This window comes from Lottia gigantea, assembly GCF_000327385.1.
Source record: "Lottia gigantea unplaced genomic scaffold LOTGIsca_29, whole genome shotgun sequence".
NCBI classification, from domain to species: Eukaryota; Metazoa; Mollusca; class Gastropoda; family Lottiidae; genus Lottia; species Lottia gigantea.
In genome coordinates, this window is record NW_008708943.1 from 339,150 (window position 1) to 355,640 (window position 16,491).

The 16,491-nt window shown below is 33.9% G+C and overlaps 3 protein-coding genes across 3 annotated transcripts; 1 reads left to right on the top strand and 2 right to left on the bottom strand.

Moving 5' to 3' along the window:
• Positions 1-411: 411 nt before the first annotated feature.
• Positions 412-2,167, bottom strand: LOTGIDRAFT_232415 (hypothetical protein). Its single transcript, XM_009056752.1, has 2 exons — positions 1,567-2,167; positions 412-743 (listed from the first exon to the last, which is right to left on the bottom strand). Exons 1-2 carry the CDS (start codon positions 2,030-2,032, stop codon positions 703-705), a joined length of 507 nt encoding a protein of 168 aa, XP_009055000.1. The 5' UTR covers positions 2,033-2,167; the 3' UTR covers positions 412-702.
• A 3,322-nt stretch (positions 2,168-5,489) lies between these two features.
• On the bottom strand, positions 5,490-9,106 carry LOTGIDRAFT_203934 (hypothetical protein). Its single transcript, XM_009056753.1, has 6 exons — positions 8,805-9,106; positions 8,525-8,642; positions 7,262-7,341; positions 6,758-6,929; positions 6,209-6,276; positions 5,490-6,035 (listed from the first exon to the last, which is right to left on the bottom strand). Exons 1-6 carry the CDS (start codon positions 8,949-8,951, stop codon positions 5,967-5,969), a joined length of 654 nt encoding a protein of 217 aa, XP_009055001.1. The 5' UTR covers positions 8,952-9,106; the 3' UTR covers positions 5,490-5,966.
• Positions 9,107-9,524: 418 nt separating this feature from the next.
• LOTGIDRAFT_215620 (hypothetical protein) lies at positions 9,525-16,430 on the top strand (the record flags this gene model as incomplete). Its single annotated transcript, XM_009056754.1, has 17 exons — positions 9,525-9,618; positions 10,038-10,280; positions 10,407-10,604; positions 10,898-10,965; positions 11,269-11,407; positions 11,724-11,768; positions 11,922-12,062; positions 12,269-12,345; positions 12,699-12,809; positions 13,215-13,310; positions 13,781-13,940; positions 14,274-14,382; positions 14,636-14,759; positions 14,887-15,082; positions 15,240-15,396; positions 15,741-15,904; positions 16,341-16,430. The coding sequence occupies exons 1-17, from the start codon at positions 9,595-9,597 to the stop codon at positions 16,428-16,430; spliced, it is 2,142 nt and encodes a 713-aa protein (XP_009055002.1). The 5' UTR covers positions 9,525-9,594.
• Between the last annotated feature and the right edge of the window lie 61 nt (positions 16,431-16,491).

The following is a 16,491-nucleotide window of genomic DNA, read 5'->3' on the forward strand; positions in this document are numbered from 1 at the left end:
GAGATAGGTGCCGCTAAACTATTACACAAACAGTGGGCCTATTTCTGATGTGATCAGCGACACGGAGTATCGTGTGACAGACATTCCAACTGGACGTTCTTTTCAGTGTCAGTGACGGAGCCAAAGGGGGGCAGAGGGGTCCAAAGGCATAGTTTCAGGCAAAAATATCTTAATTTGGCTATTCGGGCAACCTCAGGTATTTCGCCGAGTCCACCGACGACCTTTCGAGTGGAGCACACTTACAGACTGCGCGCGTTCGAAAATTAAATAAGAACAGGTTAAAAGCAACGCCCTGGCACAATAAGTTCCAACACTGCATAATCTGTCTGTACAGCCCGTATATACATCTCTAAGACATAGTTCGTAATAGCTTGACATATTGGGAGCAGGGAGCAGAAAAGTACAACCCATGCTTCCTTTTCATTTATTTCTTAATAAAATAAGAACAAAAATATAGACAAATTTAACCAGATTCGATTTCCATTTTCTTTGGGCTTTTCTAGTATCACATTACTACATCTCTTCACCAGGTTAATTGAAAGGAAAGCAGTTTTCCGAGGTTATAATGGAACTAGATCATACCAAACTCGTGTCCAGCTTGCTAGTTGAGTACATAACGGGTCGAAAACAGAAAAAGCAATTAAAAGAAAGGTAAGAATCGAGAGCACATTATCACATGTTTTTACTTTTTGATTATCTTCTTCACTTTAATCTATGCGATCGCGACCATTCCATCGTAGAATCTGAAATAGAAATATAACAATACATGTATTTAACACAAAATGGGATGAAAGGATGCACTCCAGTCATGCCTCTTCAAAACGTACAAACTTTTTGTATATTCTACCGTATTTCACCTAAGAAGGTATCCTCTGTTTTGGAGATTTAGATGACATTATTATGATATTCACGTGATCTTCAAACAGTTAATTCGCTTTTACATCTGGTTTGTAATGTAATACTGAACACACGCATGAACGTCGTGACCATAATATCAGTCCGGGCTACTCCTTAGTATCAAAAAGGTCACTGACTTATACGAAGCAACTGGGAAGGAAGTAGCAGCTTCGGGAAATTTGCTAGCCTGGTTAAGTTATAGGCAAGTGGTGGATCCTTGGAACCTCAAGTGTTAGGCTATGCTTTGGTGTAATCTGTGTCAAAAGGTTTCGCCAAGGACCATCTGGTAAAAGGATACTCATAACTGAAAATATTATCCGTGTAAAATTATTAACATTTAAGATGGTTGACTATAAACCATGTGATAGAAAAGTTCTTGGAAACCCAAGTTATTGTCCTTTAAAGATGATTTTAAATATATTTTCAGATAGTTGAAGGAAATCCATGGGGTTTTCTAACTTAGTTGGAAAAGTGTTCCGGGAAACTTATGGCTTTTATTTACTCTTTTCCAGAACCAAGTCCAACGGCCCTGACACTTAAGTAGTCCCCACCCCAGAAAAAAGCAGGATAGCATGTGGCAGGCGTTCCTGTTATTAAACAATTTGAAAGGACCATTTGTCATCACCAGGCTGGAAGATTTTATTGGACCTCTCTATAGAATCTACTCACCATTAGGACAATATGGACAACATTCTCCGGGGCGTTTAATAGCATTTGCACACGCCAGGGGCTCACATGGTGTCACATCGCACAACGTTTCCCCTCCATTGTCTGGACAGTAACATGAAATACATTCCGTTTCTACTATTATAGATCCCTTCTGATAGATCTTCCCATCTGTATGAGCACATCCATATTCTAAACATTTCGGACAACACGATTTGAACATCTTGTCGAATTTCAGACAGTTGACCTCCTTTTGACAGTCCTTGACAGAGCAGGTCACCCTACCCCCGTGTCTCGAGCAATGACATGTCATACAAGGTTCGGGTTTAAACCGTTTTCCAGGCGATATTGTCATATTTCCGTATGAACATGTCCTCTCGATAGACAGTGATCGAGCAGATATCCATATAATTTGAATCAGAAATACACAAATCACTAAAATGTGGCCGACAGTCCAGTGTTTCTCCATTGTGTTGAAGATTACGAGTAAAGTATGATGTGCCACTCCTGTATTGGTGTAAACTTTATTTATATTCAACCGTTAACCGCGGTGTATTACAGCAAACATTTCTATATATTCATTCGAAACCTGTTTACAGTTTAGTTCTCTGACTCAGTTAACCAACAATCTAACACGATAGAGTTTCCGCTCTCATGTCGATTCATTCGTAAAACATGTCATTCCTGCATGTGCATGCTCGTGAGACCAAATTTATATTTCAAGGTCAGTGTATATCCAGTTTGAAATTAAATATTCCTGATGTGTATGCACATGTCAAAGGTCATAAGAAACTGATAAGATTATTTCTCTGAAACTGGTATCAATTTGGCAAACCCATTTCCAAAGTGGCTGTGCTTCGAAAGAATTTAAAATGCCCTTCCTTTAGCGACATCTGCCCCCTATACTTGGTGTTTTAAACTTCAAGTAGCTTATAATTTATAGAATTAATAGCCATAGCAAAAACGTTTCGGTCATGTTGCCCTTCAATAGGTGCGTATGGGGTAACGCACTTTACAAATGCGATGAAGAGAGAATTCACTAACACAATGTTTCGGGTATGTTTTTCCTTACCAAGTGGTATGTTGAAATACATAGAAAGAGTTATGGTCAAGTTGCCCTTTTAGAAAAAAAAGAATTAGACCATACAAATGATTCTCGAATGCAACGTTTTGGGCATACCGCTCTCCATGAGGTATGTATGGTATTTCAGTCGGTAACATGGTGTTAAAAGTTTCAAAGGAATGAAGGTTGGCTCCAATTTATCAGAAATTCCAAGAATAACTGAAATGATGCGTAGGTCTCTAAAGATGCTTTTAGAATAAACTTGTTATTCACAGGTTAAAGGGATGCTGTAGTATATTTTTTCTTAGCTATACCAATTTTATAGTAATTTGTCTAGTTAAATGGATTAAATTGCTACTGCGAAAATCAAAAGGTATTACGAACTCCTTCACGTTGTGAAATGGCGGAAGTGACATCGCGTTCGTAATTTACATTCTTCCAAATGGCTGAATTCGAGTTAATATTTGAACAACTATACAGATAGTTGAAATTGAGCTCTATCTGTCGGTAAAATATCGGTAAGACTACGTTGAAGAGACTGACAATAAGCTCTATCAGTAAATTTTTAGACGACAATATAACTTTAAGTTAGTTAGTTTCTTGCAAAAACTACTGGTTTCTTAAAGAATGTGCTATATATCTTGCTTAAATTAGGCATCCTTGTTAGAGTACAGTGGCGGCTCCAAAGGGGGTGACTATGGGGCCATTGCTCCCTCGGCCACAAAGAGAATGAAAAATGAAGTGAAAGGCAAAATGGAAGTAGGAAAAAGAGAAGTCATTATTTGTTACTTGATAGAGGAAGAAAGCCTTTGAAATACATAAAGATTTCTAATTTAAGCCCTATATTTTCAAAATTTTGTGGGGTGAAAAGAGTCGTCTATATTTATCAAAATAAGGGGAATACCATCTTGAAAATAACCAAGATAACATTTAACATTAGGAATTTATTGGAAATATCTAAACAGATTTAAAACATATTAAACCTCGGGTAAGTCAGTTTAATCCATCAGAAATTGGCGGTTTAAAAAAAAAACAGACGCGATAAACCTGAAGAAGATGTGTTCATGCTAAACATACCGAGATATCAGCTGAAATATTTCTTTTTGTAACTTCCTGCCACAATTTCCTGATAAAATGTGTTTTACGCTCTACTGTTCTGTAACTTATAAAATGTATTCTCTATATATATGGCGGAGTCTCAAGAAAGGCGAGTCGTCATTTTAACTTTCAAACATGGATAATTCTGAACACACATGGAATTGACGGCTCGAATGTAGATCATTACTGATTAGCTTAGCTCAGAGATTCCCTTTTCTGATTAAGGTTAATCAAATGGTTGGTGAAGCTGTCGCTTTAATTTGAATGTAATAAAGATATGATAATAGACACTTTAACCAATGTCTGTTATATCTTATTATCTGTATTGTCATATCATAATAGAAAAAGATAAATCACTGCAGATTGAGTGGCTGACTACATTATAGACTCTTCTATACATGTTTACTTCTTATTACAAAACATTTATCTTGAAGTCTTAATTACACGAGCGTGCTCATATGATATACCATGGTGCGTAATATAGTTATATAACTCATAAATGTATACACACAATTTGGTCGGGAGTGCCGTCCGTGACGGCGCCAGTCTCCCGAGACCGGGGTACATATAGGGGACAGCCGTCGAGGATTAGATTTTAAATGCAGAAGCTCTGTGGAAGCTAATTTTTCTACAGGGGCAAATGCTCCTTGTACCCCAAACTCGCGCCGCCACTGAGTGTCGTCATCTCTACAGCTTGTGATTTTCCATTTGAGATTTGTCACATCAAAAGCCCTTTTTGGGAGTCTACTTAGAAAAAAATGCTTATTTTGGTTTGTTAAATCAGCGTCCCTTTCAGAACGTCCATGGGCGTCTGCACAAACTAAAAGGAGCAAATGACGGGAATTTAATGAGGTCCGTCTGAGTTATTAGACTTGAATACCTAAACGGTTTAACTTGTAGACTTGAAGAATTTGGGATATCAATCAAATCTAAATGGAGAAAAAAAATGACCTGGCACCAGCTTCCAGTAATTTGTAAACAGGAGAATATGGCGGAATTCCAATTCAATGTTAAAGAGAATGTCAGGAGGAATTAACTAGAATTTTGGCACTCCCTTAATTACAATGGGTTGCATATCGTACATAGTAATCCACATAGTAATCCACGAAACGCTGATGTACAGCCAAAACACGTTAACCTATCACAAAAAAACCTAAGTTAATTTGACCTATATCATCAAAACACGTTAGCAACAGGGCAATATAATTATACACATTAACCTATCACCAAAAACACATTAAACTATCACCATAACACATTAGCAACAGGGCAACCTATCACTTAAACTTACTTTTACTTCAATAATGATGCCAGTCACTCGAATCTTAGGGTACAAATACACGATATACTGACTTAATAGGGGAAAACTGTCGAGGACGAGATTCAAAATACGGCAGTTCTGTGGAGCGCATAGACACAAGCCTCCCATGGACAGTCTGAGGAAGCCCTACATCACCTTATGGTGATATCAACATGTTATTGTGATATCAGTCCCTTATTGTGAATACTACTTATTGTGATAACAAGGCTTGGTAACACTGCATCCCTGCATGTTCAATGTGATAAGGTTTTTAGGAATGGAATCATTATTTAGTGAACAAAAATCTTTTATAGTACATATAATTTTTATGTTTCATATTATGTTTAGTGTTTTATGTACCCTGGATTGAATATATAACAAGTAAAACCCACACCTAATATTAGCATTAAATATCAGGTTAACATTTCTAACTAACATGAAAATAGACAAATAAATACTTTTTTTCAAGAAAATTTTATTCCAAATAGTTCTAATAAAAAATTAAAGTGTAAAATAACAAAAACAACAAAATAAGTAAAATTAAGTAGGTATAATCAACAAAGACTTTCTGCACATTTGAGGAAGATTGAGGTAGTTAAAGGGGCAGTATGAACAATTTTTAATATTAAAAACATACCTTCAGAATAACTTATGCATTTGTTATAACTATGTTGAGGGACATATTTCTCTAGTTTTTGAGGTAAAGTTTTCATAAATTTGAGCAAAACAATTTTTTGACCTATAAAAAAAAACAGACTGCCCCTTAAAAATATGTCTTATTTTACCCTTGAACACAATTTAACACAGGTTTATATAGTCCCAATTATTCTTCTACTTCACAACAAAATATACTGTTTGTGTTTTTGTTTTGAATTGTACCCCAATGTGCATAATATCTTTGCTCAACAATAAATTGTTGGATTTATTGGCTGTCTATGGATTCTATTTTAAGTATTCAGGATAACCTTTACATGCTTTTTCCATCATAGTCAAAAACTCAGGCACCCCTTTCTGAAAGAAGATAATTAACTTGTTAGAGGTCATATATCCTGCATCAGCTCCAAATTGTATAACTTGATGCATATGATGTTTATGCTGATCTACAAGAGGCTCAGGTATAAATCAAGAAAGTATGTTGCCATCAGAGCAGCCACTAGAGTTAAAGTAAAAGAAAAGTTCCTCACCTTGGCAACCCAGTTGATTAACCAAGTTGGTATTGCACCTTTTGGGTCATCATAATACTGCATAAATGCTGCAAGCAAAAGTAAATTTGATTCATAAAATTGCCTATGAAATAGAGCAAATATTAAAATATTTCAGAATACACATGTCCCATAGAATAGGATATGTCCCATAGAATAGGATCTTTGCTAACTAATTAATTGGATATTTATGAATGTGTTGAAAATTTGCTAATGCATCGTTAATGGATAGGGATTTTGCTAAGGGACAGGGAATTTGCTACTAGATTTCTAATGGATAGATTAATGAGTATTTGCTAATGAACAGAGTATTTTTGCTAATGAATAGAATATTTGCTAATGAATTAAGCCTTTCCTAATGGATTGAGTACATTTTGCTAATGGATAGAGTATATTTTGTCAATGGCTAGAGTATATTTTGCTAATGGATAGAGTATATTTTGCTAATGGATAGAGTATATTTTGCCAATGGATAGAGCATATTTTGCTAATTGATAGAGTATTCGCTAGCAAACTAGTAAGTAAAATTACCTTTGGTCCCATTTTTTCCATCTGTCATTAAAGCAGCACTTTGTTTAAAATCTGAAACTCGTATAACACCCGATTTTTCTGGTATTTTTGATGAACTATCACTTTCTGATAAAACAACCCAAACTTTACTACCATGTGATTCTAACTCACGTAGCTCTCTTTGATATACATACTGCATTTTAGTTAAGGGATTTAATACAGGACTGGACCTGGGTGAGACCAAAAGAAGGAGGGAGGTGTCTTTCTGTGTTCTGTGATAAAAACTTATCAAAATAGTTGGTTGTGAAAAATGTACTGCAATAGCCTAATTTAATACCTACATGTATAATGACTAGATCTCATCTTATATGGCCAACAGGTATTGGATACAGATTCCTTATCAGGTCATCTAGTATTGAAATACAGGAGTAAAGTAATACCCAGTACCATAACTTACTGAACAGTCTAAGCGGGAATATTCCAGTAAAATACTTTCATCGCTTATTTTCATTTTGTAAAGGATACATCTCTATTCCACATAGGAAATGGATAATTAACATTCCAATATATTAACTTTTTCTCCCCATCTTCAATTTCTTCTAGTTCTAAAAACACAATACAAACATTGTAGTTTAAAAATGGAACAAAAATTTCTCTTCCAAAATAACTTCAAATCTCTTTTAATTACTATAAAACACAAAATATTCTAAAAGAATTAGGTTAAAAAAATCTGTATCAAAATATGTTCACTTTACTAAAAATATTGATCAGTTCAATGCCAACATTTAATAGACAAGTTCTTTAAATGTTCTGATAACTAACCAATCATTCAGTCCAAAAATGCGAGTCTCCTTCAAAATATATGTTCTGATTAGGCTAGGCCTTAGCTTGATGAGAATAGTGCAACCAATACGGTTATGACAGTGCACCTCTAAATAATGGATAATACAGTCGAGTAACCTAATTTCGTGGAAACCTATTATTCGTGGATTTCCGGAAAGGATTAATAATTTACATGAGCGACCTTGCGCGTCCTCCGCATTAGTTTGTTTTGATAAACATGGGTTTTCTCTACAATATCAGCTAGTAGAATGAATCCAGTAGTTTCAAGCAAGGTAAAATGTATTAATGTATACTTTGACAAATACAAAATGGCGGATTTCACTTATTACCAAACGTCACCATTTTTTATCGGCCGAATTTCATTATAATCCCGAACGTTAATCGGAATTCCAAGTGTTGTCTGCTAGAATATAATCCAACGAATGAAGTCACGTGATCAACTAGCGGATTCCATGTCGGCAGAAAACTTCTATGGAACACAAAGTGGACCATATTCTTATGTTGTTTCAGTGACTTTTAGCAATAAATCACGCTACGTATCTTATTTTGTCAGTCACTATTTTTTTTTTAAATCGTGCTTCTTTGAATGAATTATCACTAGTTATAATGAATTGATATTAAAGATAAATACTAAGAGAAGTTAATTATATCACCCGGTATCCATACAACGTGTTTTTCTAGACTTATTTATAGATAAAACATTGTACATGAAAAATAGGTGACGCATTCTGCCGCCGTTCTCGAGTTGGTTGCTCATGAAATATGGGTCAAAGTGAAGGATTCATTAAGAAAATCGAAATAAACCAATTTTAATTATTTTGTAGAATATCTGAGGAAACATCTAAGACATAAATTTTTTTTTCGTTTTTTTAACTTTGACGAAATTCGGTGTTGAATCCTTATATCCACGAAAATAGGTTACACCACTGTAAATGTAGAAAATACCTTTAGCATATGTATCCCAAGTTTTACGGTATTTTAGATCCATATAAACATCAGCACAAGTTTCAGGCAAAACATCTTTCAAAATACCATAGATTTTGTACACATACAAGCCTGATTCCTGAGAAAGAGAAGATTTAGAATTGACAAGGCCTCAGTCTGACAATAGAATTTTTGAAAAAAAAATTCCACATGAGTTCAGGAGTTTAGCTATCCCATAACTACAGTACATGTTAATGAGAAAATCATTTCTAAATTTTTATCAGATCGCCAGGCTACCTACCTCATTATACAGTTTGTAGATCTTCACATCATGTGACTCGGTAAAAAATTCAAAGCCTTCAGTTTGTGGATTCTCAAGCTCCTTAACTGCATTCTCAAATTCTAATGCCGAGAATCCTAACGGCGTTGCTGGAAACACCGACACCATTTCAAACGTTCAAAGTATGCAAATAAAAACTTCCTAATGTTCGTTCCTCAATTTAACATAGTCAAATAAAATATATGCCTTTTTAAAGTTTACAATGATCTTAAAACAATACATTGATTGAGATAATCATAACATGTAAAAACTTGAAAACTTGACAGTTATTTGTTTTGGTTTTGTTTACTTCCGGTTAGAATTGTAGAGTAAGACGCGAGAAATGTTTTTATGTTATTTCTACTACCACTCACACAAGAAACGCCCCACCACTGAATAGTAATAATAAAAACAAAACATTAGACTCTACACATATGACATAATAAAATGAATTGAATAGAAAATGGTTTAATATCCAACAATCACACAAGCTGGACATCCTCACTCAATCAAGTCTCCCCTTTTTTCATATAATTTTTAAATGCCTTATGCAGTAACTTTGTCTTTGAATGGAATCACGCTGCAATGATGAGTTTTGTTGCTTGCCCATATGAGTTCATTAGAAAGGCAAACTTCGGCTATCATCGATGATTTTCGGCTGTGAAAAGACTATTGGGTTAGCTCCCTTTTGAAAATGGCTGACAAAAATTAATTTTTTCTTCAAGTTATTAATGTTTTATAATTTACAGACTGATTTAGTGAAAGAACAAATATGTCGTTGGAAGAACTTGATCAGGTTAGTTTTGTAACGGAAAACAGACAAGAGAAGAGGGAGGGTCAGTTCCCAAACTATAAAAAATAGCAATCTCCAAATTACACTGAGCTGGAGGGTGGGGTGGGGATAAAAAAAAAAAACTAGTTTAATCAAGACGAAGTGTTTCAACAAACTGTAAGGTGGAGGGGCAGAAAAGATGCCACAATTGCCAAGGGGAGAACAATCCGAGGCTGCCAAGCTGGGTCAGTTGCATTTCTGCAAATTAATTAACTCTTATCAAAGCTGCTTTTCTTTGCAAGATGAAATAGACCTACAGCATAGTGGGATGGCAAACCTCCAATTCATCCCATAGGATCTTGCATATACCTATGTTCTTTGGCAAAGTATGGTGTAAAACTGCAACAAATCTCATTTATTAACTGTTAACTCATTTCTTTTAGGAACCATTTAGTGTCCATGAGTTTGTCGAAAGGTTGGCATGGAAGACAATGGGATCAAAAGCTGGCAGCAATCCAGAAGATTTCGATCCCATGAAACTGCATACAGCATTTGAAAAAATGATTGGTGATTTACAGAAGAAAAATGAAGACAAACAAAAGAGAATTGAACAGTTGGAAAATTCCTGCAAAGAGGAGGAGAAGAAACATTGGCAACGTGTTATGGAATTACAGAAAAAAAATCAGGTTTGTATTTTCAGAAATACTTGTACTTGACTTCCAGTTTTATAAAAGTAAACGAATTCAAGATTAAAAAAAAAGGTTTGTTTTGAGGCATTTCTTTGGATAAATTCTTGTGTTTCTAATTTTCAGGCTCTCTACACAAACTTCCAAAAACTGGATGAAAGAATCAGTTATGTAGCAACAAAAGTGGTTCACTTGGGAGATCAGCTAGAAGGAGTTAATACACCAAGAGCAAGGGCTGTTGAGGCTCAAAGATTGATGAATTATTTAGCTGAATTTCTCTCTGGTGAAGCCTTGAAATCTGCCATTCTTACTGATCCTTTTCAAGTAGGTCATCTACAGTGCACAATTGTATTATTATTTAAAATATGAAACTGTTGGTTAAAATGTTTTTTAGAACCGCACAGGTTTTGCATTTGCTTTTGATATATTGATTTTGATTATTAAATATTTTCTATGCATACTGTCAGCAATATTCTGTATTTATCTGCCATCCTTACTTGTCACTAAGGCCAATTTCCCTTGAATATCATCTACATTGTTGTAGATTCTGAAGATAGCTGAAAGTGAATTCCATCAGCTGGTATTAATAATATTAACACTTTTTTTTTATATGACAGCTCCAGCTTGCAGCTGATATTATACAGAAGTTACATTTGATAGCTCTAGAACTACCTGTTGGTGGGAAGTAAGTCCTAGATTTCTTCAAGATTATATCAATTATACATATCTTCTAAAGGTTTTGCTCTTAGAAAGATATTCTTCAGCTTATAACCTTGAAAATAGTGATGAATGTGACTTCTGATAAAATCCTTTCTCCCAGTGTTCAAAAATCTAAGGGTTTTTGTTTTTTACATTAATGCTAATAGAGGAACTAAACCTTTTGTTATGAACTTCATTTGGCCAAAGCTCTTGCAAAATCAGTTTTTTTTTTAATTTTCATGAAGACATACTCCCTGTAAATTGGAGCTTTCTGATACTTTATATTCAGGTTTGATAGAGCTCGGCAGAAAATAGCAGAGAAGTATGACAACATTGAAAGAGAATTAATTGGTGAATTTAAAAATGCGCACAGAGAAAAAGATTTAAAGAAAATGAAGAAAATAGCATCTGTTATGACAAACTTCAAGGTAATAATACTTAGCCCTGAGTTACCAGTAAAGAGATGAGAATATCATTGTATTCAAAGTATTCAAAATTTAATGATTCCAGCCATCCATATCACTTGTCAGAGAGAATGTCTGACTTTCAGTTTCTTTACAGTTAAAATCAACAAATTAAAATTGGAAAGTTTTCAAGTTTTAACATCTGTTGTTATCAGAAAGAAAGTTATTGACAGTGTGGAAGCTGAAGAATACCGACACTCTAGGCCTTTAATCCAATAAATAGAAAATTGGATCATTAAGATTTGTTAGATGAGTGATTTATACAATCTATTATTTTCAGGGATATGGACAGTGTATTGATGCCTTCATTACAGAAAGTCAGAGGGTGATTATTTTATATACATCATAAGAACAATATCTTGTTATGTCACATCATGTCCAACATGTTGGAATTAATACTTATGAAACTTGTAAAATTTCTTGTCAAATGGGGCTGAGAATATGTAATGTAGCTAATATTGTTTTATATGTTTTACAGAATGCATTTTTAAAACCCAATATATTTGACGATGTTTTACCACTTTGTGAAAAAACCAATGAAGTTGTCCATGCTGTTTTTGTCAATCCGGAAAACGTCATGGGCAAATTTGTTCAGAATATTTTTCAAACCAAAATACAGGTAAGATGTAAATGAATTAAAATAATCAGTAAACTTAGTATGATCGGCCTGGAGAAATTATATTTGAAAAGATAATAGCACAGAGCTTTAGTCAGATATGACTGGTAAATACAATCAAAGCAATAATTAGAACTCTAGTATGACATGTTTGGTAAATACAGAAAATACAATATTATCAACCTAATGAATAATTACTCTATTTATAGAATCATATTAGTAAAGAATTAGGAGATCGGTCTGACCCAGTACATTATTTGAAAAACTTGAATGATCTGTACAGTAGGTGAGTACATAGATTAAGATTGAGAAACTGCTTTGTGTTCAGTTGAAAGAAAATAAAACATGATACATCAATATTTTACAAGTATATCAACTTAAATGTTTTTTTGTACCTAAGCAAATGATGTCAATATTCTATCACTCTAACTAACTGAGCTACAATCTTTCCTCTTTGTATATGTTTGTCTTACAACAAGTCAACTTTGGATACGGATTACATCATCAAATCATCAAAACATAGGACATTTTGCAAATTTCTTAATTTAATTTGATGAAAATTGGCCAAGTCATTACTCTGAATTGACAGTTTAGACCAGGGAATGCCAATACTACAATCTGACTTGTTATTTGTTTCAGAACAACGAAGTTAATAGGAGAGTTATCTGGATTTAAGTTTGGTAATGATAGTTCTTTATTAAATAAATTAACACGAGGTATTTTCCAGTCTCATCTTGACAGCTATATAGAGTAAGTTGTTATTGATAGTTACCTGTATCACTTATTAAAATGGATATCCATTGTTGAGTTAGTCTGCATATAGCAAATAAATATGTTTAAAAGTATTTCTTGTTATGAATATTGTTATTATCTGTACAACAGGTTTGGAATTTAAGGTGGAATATCTGAAATTCTGAATTTTAAGTAGCATGTGTATACAAACAAATTTAAAGAATCACAAAGAGTTTTGACACATGCTTTCAATCTTCATTAAGCAACTGCCAACTGCTCCTTGAAAAAATCTGCTTTGTTGTCAGTCTAATTATTACAAATTGAAAGCTTTCGAAATGTGGATGTACACTCTTTCTAAGTTTGATTGAAATAAGCAAATTTAAATGAGTCCAAAATCTTGATATGTAACTGTTAATATTTCAGTATTGAGACACGATATTTACGAGATAGATGTACAATATTACTTCATCGCTACTATGAGAGTAAGGAACATCAGAAAAAACAGATCCAGTCTGGAGGGTAAGTTAGAATGAGAATAAGGAGGGGTGCAGGGAGGGAGGAAAGGGTATTGTAGGATTTTGAGGAGACTGGTGCCATAGTTTATTTAAAGAACTTCTTGGAAGATTGGCTTGCTGTGTCTGTATGTTTTTGGGGTTGGGGCTCGGATAGATCATTGAGATTTTTGCTTGCTCCTGGGTTCAATCTCCTCATAGGTTGAGATGATAAACTCCCCTTTTACATTCATCAACTATAGACCTTATTCATGCGAAAGCCATATCGAATCCAAAACAAGGCTTGTAACACACACAAAAAATTGGCTTGGATCACTGAGGAAAGACCATTTTTTTGGCCCAATTTCTGGCTGTTCAATGGCGTCATATAGACTATTCTATTATACAAACATCGTTTGCATTGTGTTATGAGTCTCGCATTCAATAATTCCAAAACAAGACAAAAAAAATTTCTATTGGACTAATGTTTTATTACAGTATTCATGATTTAAAACGAGATATTCAGGCAAAGATTGGTAAAGCTAATATAAATATTGGACCAGCAATAGAAGATTATGGTGGAGAAATATTCCTATCAGAAGTTGATGCTATAAATATACTTCAGGAAACTAAGATGGCTTTTAAACGCTGTCAAATGGTATGTCTTAAAAATTTCTGATATGCTATTGGTTAATTTAACAGGTTGTCTCTCTTCCCTGTTGGAGTCGGAGAGCCTGACGAAGGTTTATAATGACTAACTAAGCCTTTTTTTATTGCTAAAGCGTTTTTTAATGGGAGAAGTTTCACATCAAGCTAGGTAGGTAGATGACAAGTAGATTGGTTCAAATGGATAAGTTTTGCATCTGAGCTCAAGAGACTGAAAAAGCAACTGCTCTTCAAAGAAAGACAACTCTCATGAAAGTTGGTATTTTAAGACCACAATTACAACATGATAGAAATGTATTATCATATATTGAATATATTTTTTCAGTTATCAAATCCATCTGACCTTGGAAAGAATGCAGCTAAAATATTTGATGTGCTGTCTCAGTATTTGGTCATAGAACATATAGATTATGCTTTAGAATTAGGACTTCAAGGTAATATAAATCTTCTGCAAGGCTATTAGACAATGTTCATCTTAACTGCATCAATCAGACATTTGCTACAACATGTGCACATTAAAGATTTAGTGAAAGTATGGAAATGAAAATAATGTTAAATTTCTCTCTTGCACTCATTATGGTGTATTCCTTCTTCATTGTTCCATTCAAGATCAGATTTTAAGATTTGAATTAGTTGAAATGGTTTAAATATTTATAAAATTAGTCTCTTATAATGTTTACCTTTCAGCCATTCCATTGTCCGACCCTAAAACAGAACCAGAGATTTATTACTTTGATGTGATTAACCAGGCCAACTCATTGTTTCAATTTGTGGAAAAACAATTCATGGATAGCCTAGTTCCTCTTATCTTGTAAGTTATTTATTTCTTGTAATACATTATCCTTAATTCAAGAAAAAATCTGTAAAACAAGAATATAAATTGACCTGGCCTTAAATAATTGAAATATTTTCTAAAGACCTTTTATTTTTCAATTCAGGTCGTCTCCAATGCATGGGGTTTGTTTAAAACGGAAACGTGAGTTAAGGGAAATGTTAGAAACCAAAATAGATGTGGGAGTTGATAGAGCATTGAATTCTATCATTGGTTGGATACGACATATTTTATCAACTGAACAGAAGAAGACAGATTTTAAACCAGAGACAGATGATGCTCCTATGTTGATGTTATCACCTGTAAGTAATTTTATATTTATTTTGCACATAATAGAAACTATACTGGTAGAAGGAGTTTAGCATTTACTCAGCTTCTAGGTTTCGGGAAAAAAAGTACCTCCAATCACTTGGGGTCAGGTGTGATCATATGATATTTCTAACAATTCCTTTTTGACAGGCATGTGAGAAAGTGGTAAAGTTTTTAACCAAACAAGCTCGATCAATCAGAAGAAGTGTGGATGGTAAAAATATAGATGTTGTTATGATGGAGTTAGGAAAACGATTTCATCGCTTGATCTACGAACATGTTCTACAGTTTCAGTATAATATTATTGGTAAGGCTTATATTTGAAGTAACTCTAAATTTGTTACAATTCATTAAAGGGATTGTAAAGAGTCTTGGACCCTGATAGTATCGATTTGCACCATTCCAATATTCATTCAGACATCAGTGGTTCCTGAAATTCCACCAAAACTAAGTGTTTGATGTATTGCAATAGAGACATCACAAAAGACATAATATTAGTGAAATGCAGGAACCACAGACTTTTGAATGAAAATTAGAATAGTGCAAATTGATGCTATTGGTTGGTGTCTCATACATATAAAAAGTTTAAATAACCTGATTTAACCTTGATTTTCCTAGTTTTATTATTTAGGACTTTACGGTATTTTCTAGGTGCTATGTTAGTAATCTGTGATGTTAATGAATATAGAAAAGTAGTGAAAGAAGAGTTCCAAGTGCCGTTGTTATCACGATTATTTGAGAAGCTCCATGGTTTATGTAATTTATTAGTTGTTGTTCCTGAAAACCTGAAAACTATTATAACTGGGGATCAGCTGGTAAATATGACTATTATCCTATGTATCAATAGGCTTAGGAACTGATATTCTCTGGTTTTAAGTGGCACTGCATCTTATTTCATCATTTCATAAAGTTTAGTTGCTAAAGGTACCATTTTCTAATTGCAATGTTGCAACAGACAACATGTGATAATGTCAATGGTTTTGATTTCTCTTCAGATTGTTGAATACTTTAACCTGTATATTTCCAATCACTGGGACCTGTTCCCAAGTTGAGACATTTGTACTTTTCTTTGGAGGAATTTGATGTCTCACTGGCCTTGAAAAAAAAATATCCAACTACAGTATATATCGTTTTTGCTTGAATTTTTATGGTAACCCACTCATATAGATCTTGTGAATTTTCCCTCTGAGGATATTTTTTTTCTGTTGAATTTGAAACCACTTCTAAATCTAAAAAAATTTTTATTTTCAGATTGAGTTAGATGAAGCTGTTGTTTTATCGTTTTTAGAAAGACGCAGTGATTATAGGACAGCTAAAATAGCAAGCTTGATTAAACGATGAAATTGTTTCATCAATAGTCCACAAAATTTATCACAATCTTAATAAATCTGTTAGATTCAGA